At 27.5% G+C, this 17785-nt stretch overlaps 3 protein-coding genes across 3 annotated transcripts; 1 reads left to right on the top strand and 2 right to left on the bottom strand.

Annotated features, from left to right (window-relative positions):
• Positions 1-435: 435 nt before the first annotated feature.
• On the bottom strand, positions 436-4145 carry LOC100205863 (histone H1.0). Its single transcript, XM_065802888.1, has 2 exons — positions 3585-4145; positions 436-1223 (listed from the first exon to the last, which is right to left on the bottom strand). The coding sequence occupies exons 1-2, from the start codon at positions 4098-4100 to the stop codon at positions 675-677; spliced, it is 1065 nt and encodes a 354-aa protein (XP_065658960.1). The 5' UTR covers positions 4101-4145; the 3' UTR covers positions 436-674.
• An 8957-nt stretch (positions 4146-13102) lies between these two features.
• LOC100201607 (histone H2A-beta, sperm-like) lies at positions 13103-13492 on the bottom strand. Its single transcript, XM_065802887.1, has one exon. The coding sequence runs from the start codon at positions 13490-13492 to the stop codon at positions 13103-13105; it is 390 nt and encodes a 129-aa protein (XP_065658959.1).
• A 3545-nt stretch (positions 13493-17037) lies between these two features.
• LOC100198046 (histone H2A-beta, sperm-like) lies at positions 17038-17520 on the top strand. Its single transcript, XM_065804401.1, has one exon. The coding sequence runs from the start codon at positions 17076-17078 to the stop codon at positions 17463-17465; it is 390 nt and encodes a 129-aa protein (XP_065660473.1). The 5' UTR covers positions 17038-17075; the 3' UTR covers positions 17466-17520.
• The last annotated feature ends 265 nt before the right edge of the window (positions 17521-17785 follow it).

Genomic DNA, 17785 nt, shown 5'->3' with positions numbered 1-17785 from the left:
CAATGTAAAATGTTTATAAATGACGAAATAAATGTTTCTAATCTTATAAACTCGAGCTTAATATTTTTTCTTCATTATTCTAGGCTTGATTATTCAGATGCGCTACTATTGTTTTTGGCGCTAAAGCTATGTCGCGATCCAAGTCCATTTTTGCTTTTTCTACTCTTTTTTTTTAAACAACTTTAAATTGTTTTTTAATTTAAATTAGAAAAAAGTTATTTAATTCCTTGCTTTTTCCTTATTTTTGCGTAATGTTTTGCTATTGCAATTTCTCGGATTTTCCCGGGAAGTTATATTGTAAATTAAGTAAGTGAAACATTTTTACAGTTATATTGTAAATTAAGTAAGTGAAACATTTTTACAAAAAAACTTTAACGCGTATTATGACAAAAAACAAAAAAAAAGTAATTAACTTTTGAATCGAATTTTAATAAATTTAATAAATATAAATTTATTTCTCTTTAAAATAAAGAATATTTACAATTTAACAACATTTTATATTTACATAATAATAATACTAAATTAACGATGAGCAGAGTTTTTCTGTGCGACTTCAATCTAGATGACGTGCCAACTCCTTAAAAAAATTGCCGTCTTTTTCACGTTGAGGCTAGTTTTTAAATACTTGTCTTAAAATTAGCAGTTTACAAGGAACAATTTGCGAGCTGGAAATGTTATACTGCGAGTTTTCTTTTTGGGGACTTTTTAGGTGATTTTCTCGGCAATTTTTTAGGCGATTTTTTCGGTGACTTTTTTGCTTTTTTTATTCTTGGTTTTTTTGCTGCTCCATGTTTTTTAGGGGTCTTCTTTACTTTCTTTTTGGTTTTCTTTACCTTCTTTTTAGGAGTTGATTTTTTTGCTGATTTCTTTTTCGGTGACTTTCTCTTTTTTTTGCTTAAAGAAAGCCTTTTCTTGACTACTTTTGGTTTAGCACCTATTCGAAATGAGCCAGATGCGCCTGTTCCTTTCACTTGAACTAATGCTTTGTTAGCCACCATACGTTTTAAGTTCATTTTTACTTGTAAATCAACGTTTTCGCCGACTTTATTATTAGCCTTGACATGTTTAGCGATAGCTTGTCGAGACGATCCTTTACGTTCTTTAAGTGATTTGATAGCCTCGATAATCATTTCGTTGTAAGGAGCATGGTTAGCAGGCTTTTTAACCGTTTTTCGTTTCGTCACCTTCTTCGGCGACGAATGTTGAGACATTGTCGATTCTACTCGTTATACAATCGTTGTGTTTATTCAATTGCTTGTTTGTGAATTTTATAGTTATTTAAATAATTTTTTGCGGACTGTGGAGGAGACTTATAGAAACTGAGTTTTTAGCAATATCACTCTATGCCGTGTTTTATTTCAACGCTAAAACAATCAGATTTTCTTTTTTATAAATTCTCAAATCTCTATTTATTAAAAATTTTATACTGAAGTAGTATGCCTTTAAGTAATATAACAATTTTATAATATGACTAAAAAAAAAGAAGATGAGATTGAGTTAATGAAAACAAGAAGTTGTTTTTAAAACCAATGAAGTGCACACAAATACAAATTCACGCTATATTTCTAAATCTTTTCAATAAAAAATTTTTTCAACAATAAACTATATAATAGGTGTTTCCAAAAAATATTAAACCGCTTTCTTAGCTTTATTTTCCATAACTGAGATTTAAAAGATGCAAAAGTCACTAACACAAACTATAATAGGTTAGCGCCAGCGACTTACATCGAATGCTTTTAATCGAATAGCTCAACAAATACATGAAATATGTTTCAGGTAATTTTATAATGTAAGCCGTTTAACATTTTTAAAAATTTCAAAATGTTTAACTAGTTTAAAATCTTGCTTAAGTGTTGCAAGGTTATTTTTACAAGCACCTTTTTCACATTTTTCACACCCAGAACTTGTTTCCGCCTTGTTTTCACCAAAAAAGTCTCTTAGTAACAAAATAAACTGCATAATAGGTACCAAAATTTGAGAACAGGAAAAAAAAACTTCTTTATTTAAAAAGCATTTCTTAAACCTAATAAAAGTAACAATTATTTACGCTATTATTGGTTGCAGAAAGATAACGAATTGTGTTTTGGGGAAAAACTTTGTGTCAATAGTGTACATATATTTTTATTAAATATGCACGTGTTTTTACATTGATGCGTTTATTGCTCTTTAAATTTTTGTCAAATGGTATTTTGCTGACCTGCCTATTCTGACATTATTCTAATGTCTGTTTGAAAAAAAAAAACGATATTGCCACGCTAGTTCACCACCAATAGACCTTGCCAACCCATAAATGGTGTACCAGCGTCTATTAACAATTGCTCAGTTCGGAAGTTTCAATAAAATTCCGCCCCTTTAAAATCTATAACGCTATTTGTAAACTTTTATGAATCTACTTAGGTAAGTTTACTTTGAACCTCTGTTGAACTGCTACATCTTAGCCTGTTGCAGTCCGTCAAATCAAATGCAGCTTCAATATAGGTTGATTTCCGCTGCATTTAAGCCAATGTGCATTTAAGCCAATATTAACAATAATTCAAAAGTAAGGATGTACATTACACATTTTTATGCAAAAAATTTGGACAGAAAAGTTCTATACATCTGATAAAATGATAAAATTTTAATTCCATTTTTTCACTTTTGATTATGGGTTAATTATTTCTAAAGTTTGAATATAATTTTTTTTTTTTTGAAATAGAATTATACTTCATTCAAATGAATAAAAAAAAATTGTTCGAACTTTCATTCAGTAGTAAAAAATAGTTTTATTCAGTCTAACGAAAAAAACATTCTACAGTAAAAAAATACTTCATTCAATCGTCAAAAAATTTTTTTTTTTTTTGACGGCAATCAAAGACGAAAAATAAAACAAAAAAAACTTTGAAATGCCTTAAACTTTAAACTTTTTTGCGAATAAAAAAAAAAAGTTATATATACATATATATATATATATATATATATATATATATATATATATATATATATATATATATATATATATATATATATATATATATATATATATATATATATACATATATATATTGTTGTAATCCACTGCTTTTGCTTTCGTAATTAACCTAATAATAATAACTACTTTACTAAAATGGTTATTTTTCTTAAAGTAGATTTAACCTATTTTGCGAACATAATTGTTATCAAGTTTTTCCCTTTTTTATAAATATATAATTATATTGCTTTCAATCACTTTATTTTAATTTGAAAATCGTGCAATAAAAAAGGTTCCCATTTCACATGACCAAAAAACATTATTCTAACTAAATCGTATGATAAACGCTCTATTCATAAAAGCTATATGCAACATTTTTTTTGAGTAAAACTTTTGCCTTGTTTAAAATGTTAAGATAACAACGACATTTTTTTCAAATAATATTGTTTATAAAAAATAACATTTACAACATTATAATAACAATATATATTTACATGAAATTATTATTAATAATTCAATAAAATGCCATGTCTTTTAAAAGACTTATTTAAAAGTTGGGGTTTTATATATCATACTCAGTTTTAAATAATATTTTACTAAACAGACAAATAAAAATACATAAAGTCTGAGCCGGTTATACTGCAAGTTTTCTTTTTGGTGATTTTTTTGGTAATTTTCTAGGGGATTTTTTAACTTTTTTAACTCGATGTTTTTTTGCAGGATTTCGCTTTTTAGGACTCTTTTTTACAATTTTCTTGGTTTTCTTTGTTTTCTTTTTAGGTGTCGATTTTTTTGCAGAAGGTGATTTTTTTTTGGGCGACTTTCTCTTGGTTTTCTTGCTTATAGACCGTCGCTTCTTAACAACTTTTTTAGCACCTATTCTAAATGAGCCAGATGCGCCTGTTCCTTTCATCTGAACCAATGTTTTGTTAGCAACCATGCGCTTCAGATTCATCTTCACTTGCAAATCGACGTTTTCTCCAACTTTGTTGTGAGCTTTGACATGCTTGGTAATTGCTTGCCGCGAAGATCCTTTACGTTCTTTAAGCGATTTAATAGCATCAACAATCATATCATTGTAGGGAGCATGATGCGTAGGCTTTTTAACCGTTTTTCTTTTTATCACCTTTTTCGGTGACGAATGTTGAGACATCTTTCTAATGACGCCTTATGTTTAACAACTTTTATTTAATAGCGTCGTTTGTATTTAAAGTTTTTTACACGGACGTGCGAGGAACACGTTATAAAGATTTATCTTTGCGAGTTTACAGTTTAGTGTGTTTTTCTTGCAAAGCACGGACAAATAAATTTTCATTAGCATTAATATTTAATGGTTTGACTAAGTTAAACTTTCTGCTTATTTTGTATTTCTTCCAAAGCAATATTTATTTTGAGACTAAATCTTTAAAAAAATAAGATTTTTAGTCAAAGTAGGTAAGATACCGATCTAAAAAACAACTTAAGACGCACACATGTATAGTGAAGACTATTTTTGATGCTATTTTTAGGCCGCATTGAACATTAGAAAAAAACTGCAAAACAGATATTTTAATTAAAACAAAACCCAACTTTTATCGATGTTATTTCTCACTGTGATTTAATATATTCGAACGTAACTAACACGAATACATCTTTGTAACACGCTTGTAATCAATTACTTGATTTAAAAATTTTATGAAATAGCTAAGTACCTAACGAGTTAGTTTAGCAAAGGTTATTTAAAAATTCAATTTGTCTTTAGTACTGCAGCAAGTTGTTGCAAGCGGTTTTTTTCATCCCATTAATAAAGGTTTAGACTCAATTACTTTTTAAAATTAGACTCAATAACTTTTTATTTACAGTTTTACTTAGAAAAAAGTATTTTGAATTGAACAAACGTTTAATTGAAAACATATTTCCTCAACCCTTAAATATAAGTTTAGGAGAAACATTTAGTTTTTAATATATAAGATAATTATCATATCTTATCACCTTATCATCCATTTATCATTCATTTCATTGAAGTTGTTTAGGTGCTTGAAAAAGTCCTTGCAATAAAGTCATCTATTTATAACATAATGATAAAATAATTTGGTCACAGCGTGTTATATCTTATCACAAAGCACTGCGGAATAGCATTCAACCAGATTCTTCCTTACCAATGTTGTATATATAACAAAAGCCTGCTTCGAATTACGGACATTCAGTTCTGAGACCAGAACTCTAACCATTAAACCACCAACAAAAACTAAATTTAGGTTCCTCTCAGTAGAGAAAAATAACCTTAGCTGTCCTTTTTCTTGCTAATAGACAATGGACATTGTCTGGCACTTATCCGGTAAAAAACGGCATCAATCAGTCATTTTATCTGACCTATATTTTTTGAACATTTATTTTATAATCATTTTATCTGTTCCAAATTGTTAATAAATTCAGTATTGTATATAAATTTCATTTTTTGAACTTTTTATTTTTTTTATAAAACAGGAAATGAATGATAAAGTCAGGCGGTCCGTTTATAGGACGATAAATGTATGCAGTAACAAACAACAAAAGTGCTTCTAAAAAAGTGTTCTTATTTATAAGGGTACTTTTTTATGAGTTAAATTAAATGACTGCTTAAAAATGTTAATAATAAACGCAACAATTTTTTTAATATGCCTTTTTTTAGACATTTAGTTTAATTTATTTTAGAATAAAATTAAACTTAATTTGTTTTAATTAGTTTATAATAAAGTTATTTAATTTAGAATAGAATTAAACCAACAAAATTAAATTTATTAATTACCAAAATGTTACAGGTTAAAATTGTGAGATTATTTAAAGTAAAGCTAGAAATTTGTATCAAAGTATCCCATATGTGGGATGCCTTGATACAAACTATGAGCATCATAATAAAAGGAAATAAAAAGTATAAAACTTAAAGAAAAGGCAGATTTTTACTTAAACGACAAACAAATTAACAATTATGACCTAAATAATGCATCCAATGCATTGGATACTAAGAGATTCAATTTCAATACAAAGCCATTATTTATTGACGCTTAAGATTGGCATTTAAAACGATGTATTGCCTGGATTTCTGAAATGTGATTTGGACCATTGCAATTAAAAAAGTCTAGTTTTCCATATAGTTTCCGCTTATTTTACTAAAAAAAAGCCCATCGATGCAGACGTTTTATGGCACTTAACAAAACTTATATTAAAGTTTTGATTAAATGAAACTGAATTGGATAGCAAAAAAATATGAGCTGGGATTGTTCTATAACTTTGCAACAAATTTCTTTATAGCAATTACTTGTTTGTGTTATTGTTAGGGAGGCTAAGGTTTAGGGTTAAGGGGTTAGGGCTTCACAACCATCAAAAATAAAATAGGAAATTAAACTTGTGATGCAAGAAAACTTTTTTGAGAAAGGAAACGCAGTTTTTACCAACAAATATTGATTGGCGTTTTTGCTTAAATAAAAGATAATATATGATAAAGTCACAAGATATGCACTTGAATGTGCTTGAAGCCTACAAATTTAAAAAAAATAATTTTTAGACTGTATCTGAATCTAACCATCTAAAAAAAAAAAAAAAGCCTCTACTGCACTCTAAACATTTCATTGCACACAGCTTCAATTTAAATCATTAATCACAGGTCTAATGTTTTTTTACAAACCTTTCAACTTTAGTGGTTTTTTCATACTTGCTAAAATTTAAATACTTTAAGTCTGTTTTTAATTTGTAAAAGGGTAACCAGTCCCACGGTATATTTATTGAATTTTGAAGATTTATTTAGTATGTTAATGAGACCAAGATTAACTTGATCTGAAATACTGGTACCATTATTTATATAATTTTCAAGCATTTTCTATTGCAATTTAACTCATTAATTGTATTTAGAAAAAAAAGTTTTTTTTACTGCATATATACTGTATATAATATACTGTTAAGTGTTTATTTGAAAGAGATCGTTTAATACACTTATATAAAAAAGCTATACATAGATAAAAAAAATTACGCAAAGTATATAAAGTTTTAAGGTTTGTTGCTAACGCCAAAGTCATGTTTGCTGCTTGTATACAAGGTAAAGCATCTTCCTAATGTTTTTTTTGAGCTAAATGTTTTTCAAATAATTTAAATATTGGATAATGTAATTGTCCTCTCTGCTGTCTTGAGGAGATACTAAGGATAGTAAAGTGCTTAATCTAAAGGAATCCTTGATCTGAATTTATTATAGGAGAATGAGAAAAGTTCAATCACTTTCAACATTTCAGCTTGGAGTATATTACTATTGCAACAATTTGTGATTAATACCAGTTTATTGAAAATGTATTTTTTCTGTGTCAGTTACCAAAAACATACTTAAAAAGCCTGCTTGACATTTATTATGGTCTGCAATAAAGAAATAGCAGTTTAATGTCATTTACAAAGTTATCACACATTAAAAAAACTTTATAATTTTCAAAACGTTTAAGTGACGTCTTAAAGACGTAATTTAAGCTCATTAATAGACAATTGCTTTTTGACAAACTATTATATTTGCACACCCTAAATAAAAAGTTAATTAAACAAAGTACGATAGTTGCAATGATAAATCTTAATTTAGTAAATCAAGTTTACTTGAATGTTCGTATTTATTTCATATTGCACTTAAAATATTGGTATAACTGCTTTGATACAAAAATAATATTATAAATTGTGTGAATGTTTTCATGGGCGCCCGCAGGATTTTTTGATATTTCAGATAAGACACTTTCACACATCGTGCAAGCTCCAAACTTAAGTATGTTCACACATATGCCAAATGAGAAGGCCTTCAAAAAAGCCCTAAAAAGCTTTTCCCCTGCCCAAACGTGAGGACAATGATGTAGTAAAATTTTCAACATTACTATCTTAAATTAAATTAAATTTATCGACAGATTTTAAATATCGTAAAAAAATATTGAAAAATTACAAAAATTATGACCATGCAAAATTTACACCCCCTCATTTTAAGGGGGGAGGGGGTCAGAAAATTTGCATGGTCATAACTTTTGTAATTTACAACATTTTTATACGAAATTTAAAATCTGTCGATAAATTCAAATACAGTTGATGATAGTTAAGTTGAAAATTTTACTACATCAGTGCCCTCAAGTTTGGTGAGTGTTTTAGGACTTTTTTTGTTCCCAGGCCTCCGCCATCCAAAATTTTAGCAAGGCCTCCACATTTAGCATAGGTATAAATATACTTAAGTTTGGAGTTTGCACAATGTGTGAAAGCGTCCTATGAAACATCAAAAAATCCTGCGGGCGCCCATGAATGTTTTTATAATATCGCTTGTAAAAAAATTAAAGCGTTGGATTGTTTTCTCAAGGTAAGAAAAGTTCTTAATTTATATTTATGGAAGTTTATTTTAATTATCATCTTTTACTCTACATGTATAACGGAGATTTTTTCATATTTTAACGGAGTCTTATACAGTTTCTATAGCAATTTCATTTTACACTTTATACTTGTTAAAAGCCCATATCTTCTTTGAGTCTCTGTCTGTTTTTATAAATCATTTTTTTAAATTTTGTGAGAACTTTTCTTTGTATTTTCTTATTTTTTAATTGTATGAACAGCGAATAGAGCACTCAATGCTCTTAAAGAACAGAGCAATAATATATTATAAAAACACTTATCTAATTTTTAGTTGTCTTCAGCACCACGTTTCACCACCAGTTGATTCTTCTGGAAGCTCCCGGATGAACCGACTGATGGTGAAACACGCTGCTGAAGACAACTGAAGATAAGTGTTTTTATTAATTCATATATACATATACATATATATATATATATATATATATATATATATATATATATATATATATATATATATATATATATATATATATATATATATATATATATATATATATATGTATACTTCTTTGGCTTCACTTTACTTCTCAAAATAAATAAAATTTATCTATTAGTTACCTCAGCATTTATCAGAATCGGTGGTTATCCAGCAACTCAATCACCACCAAAAGAAAGAAATGATGGATAATCGTAAGGCTTTATCTAAAATATTTACAATTCTTTTTTATTTGGAAATTCCTGCATTTAGTTTAAGAAAAATTTAGATTAATTATTAATCAATATTTTAATTAGTTTACTTGATTTCAAAACTTTACTTCTTTATATTATAAGGAACGCAAGGCTTTGCCATTCATGGAATGGTGAAAATAATTCAATTTTTCGCGTGATACTAAAACAACATGCAAACAAGCACAAAATTCTGTTGAAAACTAAACAGAGATCAGGAGTATAATGAATATAGTCCATTCATTCATTGCATTTGCCCCTAGGTGTATAAAACAGAAGTCAGAAAGCAGCGGGTTATATAGAATCTTTCTGTAATTTAGTTAGTTATTTAAGTTAAACAAAGTCAAGATCTTGTTAAACTCATTATCAGCCGAGTATACGCGTCTATACCCAACTTGTATGTTAGTCATTTTTGTGATATAATGTAGTAATTGCAATGGTTGAAAATTTTCTAGTAGTAGTTTAAATTTATCAACTGATTTTGCCTCGATAACATTATCTGGCAAAGTATTCCAGTTATTGACAATGCAATTGTTGAAAAATGTGTCTGACTTAGCAGTTTCTGACAATCTCGCGATGAAGTCTAATTAGATGTTGAGCTCTGGGTGCTATGCTGCAAGGCTTTATGTGCCAGTCAATTAGGTTTAAATTGTAGAGAGACTTATATTTTTTATTAAGTTCGACTCATTTTAATTTTAATTTTTTTTATTTACTTTGCCGTATAATTATAATTACAATGAGAAAATAAATAGCCAGAGGAAGAAGTAGACATATACTGTCTTATCGCCGAGCCCCGTTAACATTAACGCCGTTAGTTACAATTTTAACTAATTATTTAAAAATTAAGAATCAAACCAAAAGTTAAAAAAAAAAGAAATTAAATTAAAATACATTTCCACGCAGAATTTACAAACGCTAAACAGTATGGTAAGATATTAAAATAAAACAATACCATAAATGTTTTAATTTATTACAAAATAAAAGTCAGACGATGAAGACAAAATAAGAAAGTAGTAATGACTTTTTAGTTTAGTTCTCTACTTCTTGATCTTGTTTTAAAATAAATATTTATTTCGAAACTTTTTTCTAATAAGAAACGTTTATATTTTCAGTTGAATTTTTCTATACAGAAGTTTAAAAGAGTTTTATCTTTAATAATATTTTGAAAATTTTTTTTCCATAGAAATGGTCCGTGATATTGAATTTAAAATAAAATGAGTTTTAAATAAGATCTTGGAATAACAAATTTATCGATGGTATCCTTTCTAAATTAATTTCAGTAATTCCCGTGTTTGTGAAGTTGTTGAAAATTTTACTATGTATGCTTGTCACCTCATGTACGAGTGAGCGCTCTTTTTCTTGTCTTCGTAGGCTCAAGACCAATTTGCGTTCTACAATGTCTAAAGAGCAGTTTAATCAACTCGCAAATCATCATTCTATCATATTTGCGATTTCAATTTGAAAAATAGAACAATTGCCGCAACTCTAGATCTTTATCCTTTGCTCGATGAGTTTGTTATGCGTTCTCCTTACGTACGAATACATTTTACTTGAGAACAAAAAATTTTTACGCCAATTGAAAACGATTGTTATATCTTATTATAGATTTTCAATTCTCAAAAATAGACTTATTTACAACTGTTAGCGTTCTAATTGAATAAAGTCACAAAAAATCTTAACAAATTGAGTTTTTTAAATGTATAAAATTTATTTCAAATAGGGCACGGTGGAGTAATTCCAACCTTTATAATGATAAAGGATAATAGAGAGAAACTATAAAACTATAACCACCTCTTTGGGTTTTAGTTGTATAGTTTCTATAACATTCATGTTTTTAAATCCAAAATCATCTCAATGCAACTACCATATTTTTTTTTAAAATGATTTAAGAAAAAAAAAAGGGTAAAATAACTTTATATTTTGGGTAAAATCTCATTTATATTTTGGATGTGTTTAATATATACTTTATCTCATTTATATTTTGGATGTGTTTAATATATATTTTTATAACAACTGGCTCGGTCAAATAAACCCTAAATACGCATATATCATAATACTTCACTGAAATTCCACTCCTATAAATGGTGAAGTTTTTAACAATGAAATTTGAAGTTTTGCTTGTAACGAAACTTAAGTAACATGCTAATTATTGACCTGCAACATCATTACTTTATTTTTGAAAAGAAACTCACACCTTTTTTGGAAAAACCATCATAACTTTTTTTGGATAAACCATCATAACCGTCATAAAATGATGAAATAAAAGAAAAGGCCATGAGAAGACAGTATAACGAAAGCTTTATTTTGGATGAATGCGTTTTCAAGCTCATCAAAAAACAAAACAAAAAAACAAAACAAAAAACAAACCAAAAAAAAACTTCAACAAAGTTCAAAACATTCGCATTTTCTCGTCAAGCAAAATAGAAAGGAAACAAAGAAGCACAAGTTGATGATGCCCCTGATATTATGTCAACGGCCCAAAAGTATGTAATTTTATCGCAATGTGTGACTCCTGCGATGAGTGTTACTATTTAATCTGTTCACAGCTATCCGCAATATAGGACAATAGTTCTCACTTTTATTGCGGGTGGTACATTTCCTGCTAACTTATTACTGTTTTAATCCGCAAAATCCTTCAAGCGCGCACGCTTCAAAAACTAGAGATTAGAGGTTCCACGCCATCTCTGGTTAAGTTTCATAACATCGTTAAGAAAGGAGGCGTGAACTTCTTTTTAAATGCTCTTCCACGGTGCTCAGTGATAAGACCGTAAGGACTTATTGAGGCACCAAATATAAAATTAAAAATCCTTACCCTTACCACTATATTATAATTTTTTAAAAAATTTTCTTAATTTTTTGCATTATTCATCATTTATTGTGTTTTCAACAGTTCCTATAAATATTTTAAAGTAAAAATGCATTTTCAAACTTTTTCAAAAAGGGTTGAGATTGCCCAGATTTCGTACATGTGTTACATTTTCAAAAACTTTTTTTTTTGATTGTATTAAAACTTAATTTTTGCATTAAAAGTTTTTTTGAATCAGCAAATAAAAGAAATCCTTGAACAGTTTCATCTATTTTTACTTTTGTATAGCTTTTTTTTTAACCATTTTTAAAAGTAGGAGTTACTCCTGTTTACCTTATTTCAAAATACCAAAAGAAAACTTGTTTTAAATAAAATTTAAAATTTTGATATACATTCTACATCGGCATGTAAACACTATACGCTAAGCAATACGAACTTTTTAAGGATGAGATCTATTTTATAAAGCTGTATGCTTAAGAAATATTAACAAATATAACTTTCTATTAACACTTATCATAACCGCAAAATACAATTAAAAAACGACAACAGATTATATTTTTGGTTGGAAATATTAAAGGGTCTATGTTTAAAAATTAATTGAAAAAAAGATCTTAAGCATATTGAACTAAAACATCGTTATTTGAAAGCTTTTGACACAAGAGCTATAACGCTTTACTTTGTATCGAGGTTTGCAAAATATTTTAATAGTGTCAATGTTTGTAACTTTTAGCGGTAAATTAAGACCAAGATATTTAAATGGTTTAATTCTTAACCAGATTTTTGTTTTAAAAGATTTTTTACAAAATGATAAAGTTATTTTATATATATTTATTTTAAACTCAACTCATTCCGCATCAAAAAAAAAAAAAAAAGTTCAGAAAAGATTTCTTAATTTGTTAATAACATACACCTTTATCTTCATAACACACAGCATTTTATCTTCATAACACACAGTCCATAGAAACGGAAATAAAATGTTCATTTTTTCTCACAAAATGATCTGTTTTCGAAATTTTTGATTCACAATTTGACAACCTTAGGATTTAAAAAAAAATTAATTTAATTTAGAAATATTAACTATAAATATTAAAAAATGGTTTTTATTTTAATTAGGACACTTGGTGAAATAATAACACCGTTGAAAAAAAAAATTTTTTTTTCAAGATTCTATTTTAAATGGAATCTTTGTTTTACTTTATGAAGTAAAACAAAGTTGTAAAGTTATATTTAAAAATGAATTAATAATGCCCAAATTTTGCTTTTAAAAATATGTGGCTATGAAAATAGCCGTTTTACATATCAACTAAAAGTTAGTGTTTGTGCGGTGACTTATGGACTTTCTCATTATGCTTGGGAAGCAGAGCAGCTTGTATATTTGGCAACACACCACCATTTGCAATAGTGACACCTGCTAACAGTTTATTTAACTCTTCGTCGTTTCGAACAGCCAATTGCAAATGACGCGGGTTGATTCTGGATTTTTTGTTGTCGCGGGCAGCGTTACCAGCCAACTCTAAGATTTCAGCAGAAAGATATTCCATAACAGCAGCCAAATAAACTGGTGCACCTGACCCTATGCGGTTTGCATAATGTCCTTTGCGCAAAAATCGGTGAATACGTCCGACAGGAAACTGAAGACCAGCTCTTGAGGATCTAGTTTTGGACTTTTCCTTAGTTTTTCCTCCTTTACCACGAGACATTTAGATATTGTTTTGTTAAAAGAAACTGAACCGCCTTGAAAGACTAACGAATTACAATCGTTGGCTTAATGTTTTACAAGTTTTATTTATTAGGCTAAGTGGTTTCAAAACTTGGTATTGTTAGCGAATTTTGCAATCGACACGTATTTTCGAATTCGAATTTAAAGAATGTTTTTTTTACGTTAAAGTAAATAGTGTAAATATTTTGGAGGCCATTCATTTTTCAAATAAAAAAATTCGCGAAAATAAAGTGGTAATAAAAATCTTTTAAACGATATATATTTTTAAAATTGTTTTACCTTTTAAAAATTTTGCAGATGTTATGATTAAAATATAAAAGGGTACATAGTTTTTTTGTGCCGCCTTTTTAATAATTTCTTTTCTTGAAAGGGACGAAAAAAAAAATCCAATATTTAATACTTTACCACTTTAAGTATAACTTTTTTGATTTCAAGTAATTATTGGATTTTAAGTAGTCATTATTTTGATTTCAAGGCTTTTGATATTGTTTATTATTTAATATACTTTATTCATTTCAATATATTATTTAATATTTATTACTCTGTGTTCTAATCAATTTTAAAATGTTTGGATAGAATAAAAAATAACTTAATAAAGGTAATATTACTATAAACAATAACTTCAATATTTTTGTACTCTTTCAATATAACTTACTTAATAATTATTCAAATTTTACAAATTTTTGTATAAAAATAACTCAAAAAGTGTGAAAAACTAGTACTTTTAGCAATCATATAAAATAATCTAACAATCTATAAGGTTCGCACATTTAATAAAATAACAATCTAACAATCTATAAGGTTAACACATTTTATAAAATAACAATCTAACAATCTATAAGGTTCACACATTTAATTAAAATGTTCATTTACTATACAATTTTTTTTTTTGTATCAAAAGCAGTTATACCAATAATTTATGTGCAATATGAAATAAATAATGAACGTTTAAATAAGAACGTTTAACAATTTAAAAGAATGTTTTAATATTTGAAAACGCATTTAAATTATGGGATTGCATTCAGCAACTGCAAAACCAATATCAAAAGCTATTTTATGGCAGTCAAAAGTGTATATTTGGTCTTTATTATTTATTAATAATGCTAAAATGATCTTCAAATTAACTAAATAACTAATATCTAAATAATGACGTAATGACTAAAGATAATTATTCTAAATTATACTAAAGATAATTCGGTTCAAACATTACATATCATAAAATATTATTTGTTTGTGTTGCTCGTCGACAGAGGCGTCGAAGAGTTTAACCGTTGAGTGTAGTCGTTGAGTGTAGTCGTTGAGTGTAGTCCTTCAGTGTAGTCGTTGAGTTTAGTCCTTAAGTGTAGTCGTTGAGTGTAGTCCTTGAGTTTAGTCCTTGAGTGTAGTTTTCTTGCAGCAATCACAAAAATGTTATTTTTCTCATTAAAAAATAAAACTCTTATTTTTACAATTTTTAGCTAAAATTTATATCGGATAACCACCCTCCAAAATTTATATTAGAAAACCACCCTCCAAAGTTTTCATTAAAAAACCGCCTAAACATATTAACAATTCTAGAGTTTTCCACAACAGAATTACACTTTTTCTTGACCCTTACCACTCATACAAACAGAAACCGAGGCATTTAAGAAGGATTTTAGAAGTAAGTTCTTGAACACTTCAGGGGTTTATTTCCACAGTTTTGTTTTTTCAATTTGTTCAAATGAGTTGAACTTAATTCGAACATCCTGTGAATAAAAATATAAATTATAGTAATTTAGCAACTTATAATTAGAGGTTATGCTATACATCTTTAAATTGTAAATTGCTAATAACTTAATAATTATTATATAATAAGTTATTAGCAATTTACAATTAGCAGATAACCGACGTTTGGGGGCGTTTAAAAATATGCACACAAGAGACAAAATAATTTCAATACTTTTTTTGTTGAGGAAAAATCTTATTTATTAAGAGAAATATAAAGTTATAGGTCTTTTAGTTTTTTTTTAATATTGAATTAGCTATTTAAAAATTTAGTATTTTTTCACTTAAAAAATTTAGTATTTTTTCACTTAAAACAGTTAGTCTTTTTTCACTTAAAAAAGTCAGTTTAAATCAATATTAAATGTTGTTACCGTTTCTTTATAAAACTTAAAGTAAAATTTTAGTTCAACAAGAAAGTGCTCAAGAGATTATTGTTTAAAAATTATTAATGAATATTAATTTTGTTAAGAATAGTAAAAAAAAAATTGATTCACTTGTTGCTCTCAGGTTTTTGGCTTGGGTGAAAGGGCAATATATTTGGAGCTTTTTTATTCATAATCTCCAACCATTGCAATTTTTCTAAGACATCCTTATTCGGCGTAAGTACAAACATATAAATGTTTGGAGATTGCTCACGAAGTCGATGTCAGAAAGTTAGCTATCTCTCATTCCAAATATGAAGGATCCGTAACATGTTATATAATAAATTAAATTTATTATATAACATAATATTATTGCCATGCTTAAAGAAGTACACGGCAGTTTAAGCAATACACGACAATAAATAATACGCCTTTATATAAATAATGCAAACAACATAAATTAATAAAACTCAAAATATTGTTCTTTTTTTTTTCTTTCAGTCCCATTTTATAGTTTTTTATTTTCGAATTTATTACAAACATTTTTTTTATCTTTATCTTTACTTTTAGTTGATTTTTCAATGTTTATTTTCAATTTTTTACTTATAATATTTGATATTTTTCTTGTTTTCAAGTGTTTTTTTTAATCTTCTAATCTTAATAATTTACTTTATCTGCCTCGTTTATCTCGTCTTTTTATTTATTTTCCCTTTTTATTTATCTTTCGTCTTTTATTCCTTTTTTACTTTTGAATATAAAGTAAAACATTTGGGATAAGTGAATTATCTTTATATACTTTATTTGAATGTAAAAAAAGCATAACATGTTATTTTTATAACATAAAAAAAATAATAATTGCTGATTAGCATGATTTTTTAAATATTTTAACTTTTTAAGAAATCTCACAAATAAACTGGGGTATAGATAAGTTCAACAAATTTATTAAATTATTTGTAAATTAATCAAAATTTAATTGTTTTTTTTGCCCAAATGTAAAGATAAAGTATACCGCAAACAGATAGATACCGCAAACAGATAATATTTGTATTATAAGTATTTAAGTTATTGTAAAAGTTATTTGATTATTGCAAAATAACTAAATTTTATTGTATAAATAATACCATTTGTAAATACTGAGGATAAAATATTAAAAATAAAAGGTAACATAATGTGACCAGAAAATTTTTATCATCATTTAAAATATTATTAGTTAGTTTACTGTTTCATATTTACAAATAAACAACGTTTAATGTATTAAATAGTCTCGAAAAAAGAACATATTTTGCTTCTAATAAAATAAAATCGAAAAGTGAAAAATTCGAAAATAATTATAATTTTGAGACCACTTTTACGTATAAATGAAAGAAGTAAAAATTGTAGTTAATTAACGATTTTCACCAGTCGATCAAACCAGTTGTTTCTGCATTCTAATTTCTTTTGTTAAGAAAAACTATAATGTCACGTGGCAAAGGAGGAAAAGCTAAAGGAAAATCTGTAACAAGATCATCAAGAGCTGGACTCCAGTTTCCCGTTGGACGTATTCATCGATTCTTGCGCAAAGGACATTATGCTAACCGTATTGGATCAGGAGCACCAGTTTACTTAGCTGCTGTGATGGAGTATCTTTCTGCTGAGATCTTGGAATTAGCTGGTAACGCTGCTCGCGACAACAAGAAATCCAGAATTAACCCACGTCATTTACAACTGGCTGTCCGAAACGATGAAGAATTAAATAAATTGTTAGCAGGTGTAACTATTGCAAATGGTGGCGTGCTGCCAAATATACAAGCCGCTCTGCTTCCTAAACATAACGAGAAAGTCCATAAGTCACCGCACAAACACTAACTTTTGGTTGGTACATAAAACGGCTATTTTCATAGCCACATATTTTTAAAAGCAAAGTTTGGACATAATCAACTCATTTTTAAATGTAACTTTACATTTACTGTAAAGTAAAACAGAAATTTTGTTAAGACATTTAAAATCGTGCAACTGTAGCTAACTTTAGCTAATAGTTCAGAAAAGTTTAGCTAACAACGGTGTTGTTAACTTTTCAGTATGTGTTCTATTCAAAAATCCAAAAATTGTCACATTTTTTAAAATCGTACAACTATAGCTAACTTTAGCTAATATTTCAGAAAAGTTTAGCTAACAACGGTGTTGTT

Source organism: Hydra vulgaris, chromosome 08, assembly GCF_038396675.1.
Source record: "Hydra vulgaris chromosome 08, alternate assembly HydraT2T_AEP".
Taxonomy (NCBI): Eukaryota; Metazoa; Cnidaria; class Hydrozoa; order Anthoathecata; family Hydridae; genus Hydra; species Hydra vulgaris.
This window is presented reverse-complemented; position numbering and strand designations above follow the sequence as displayed.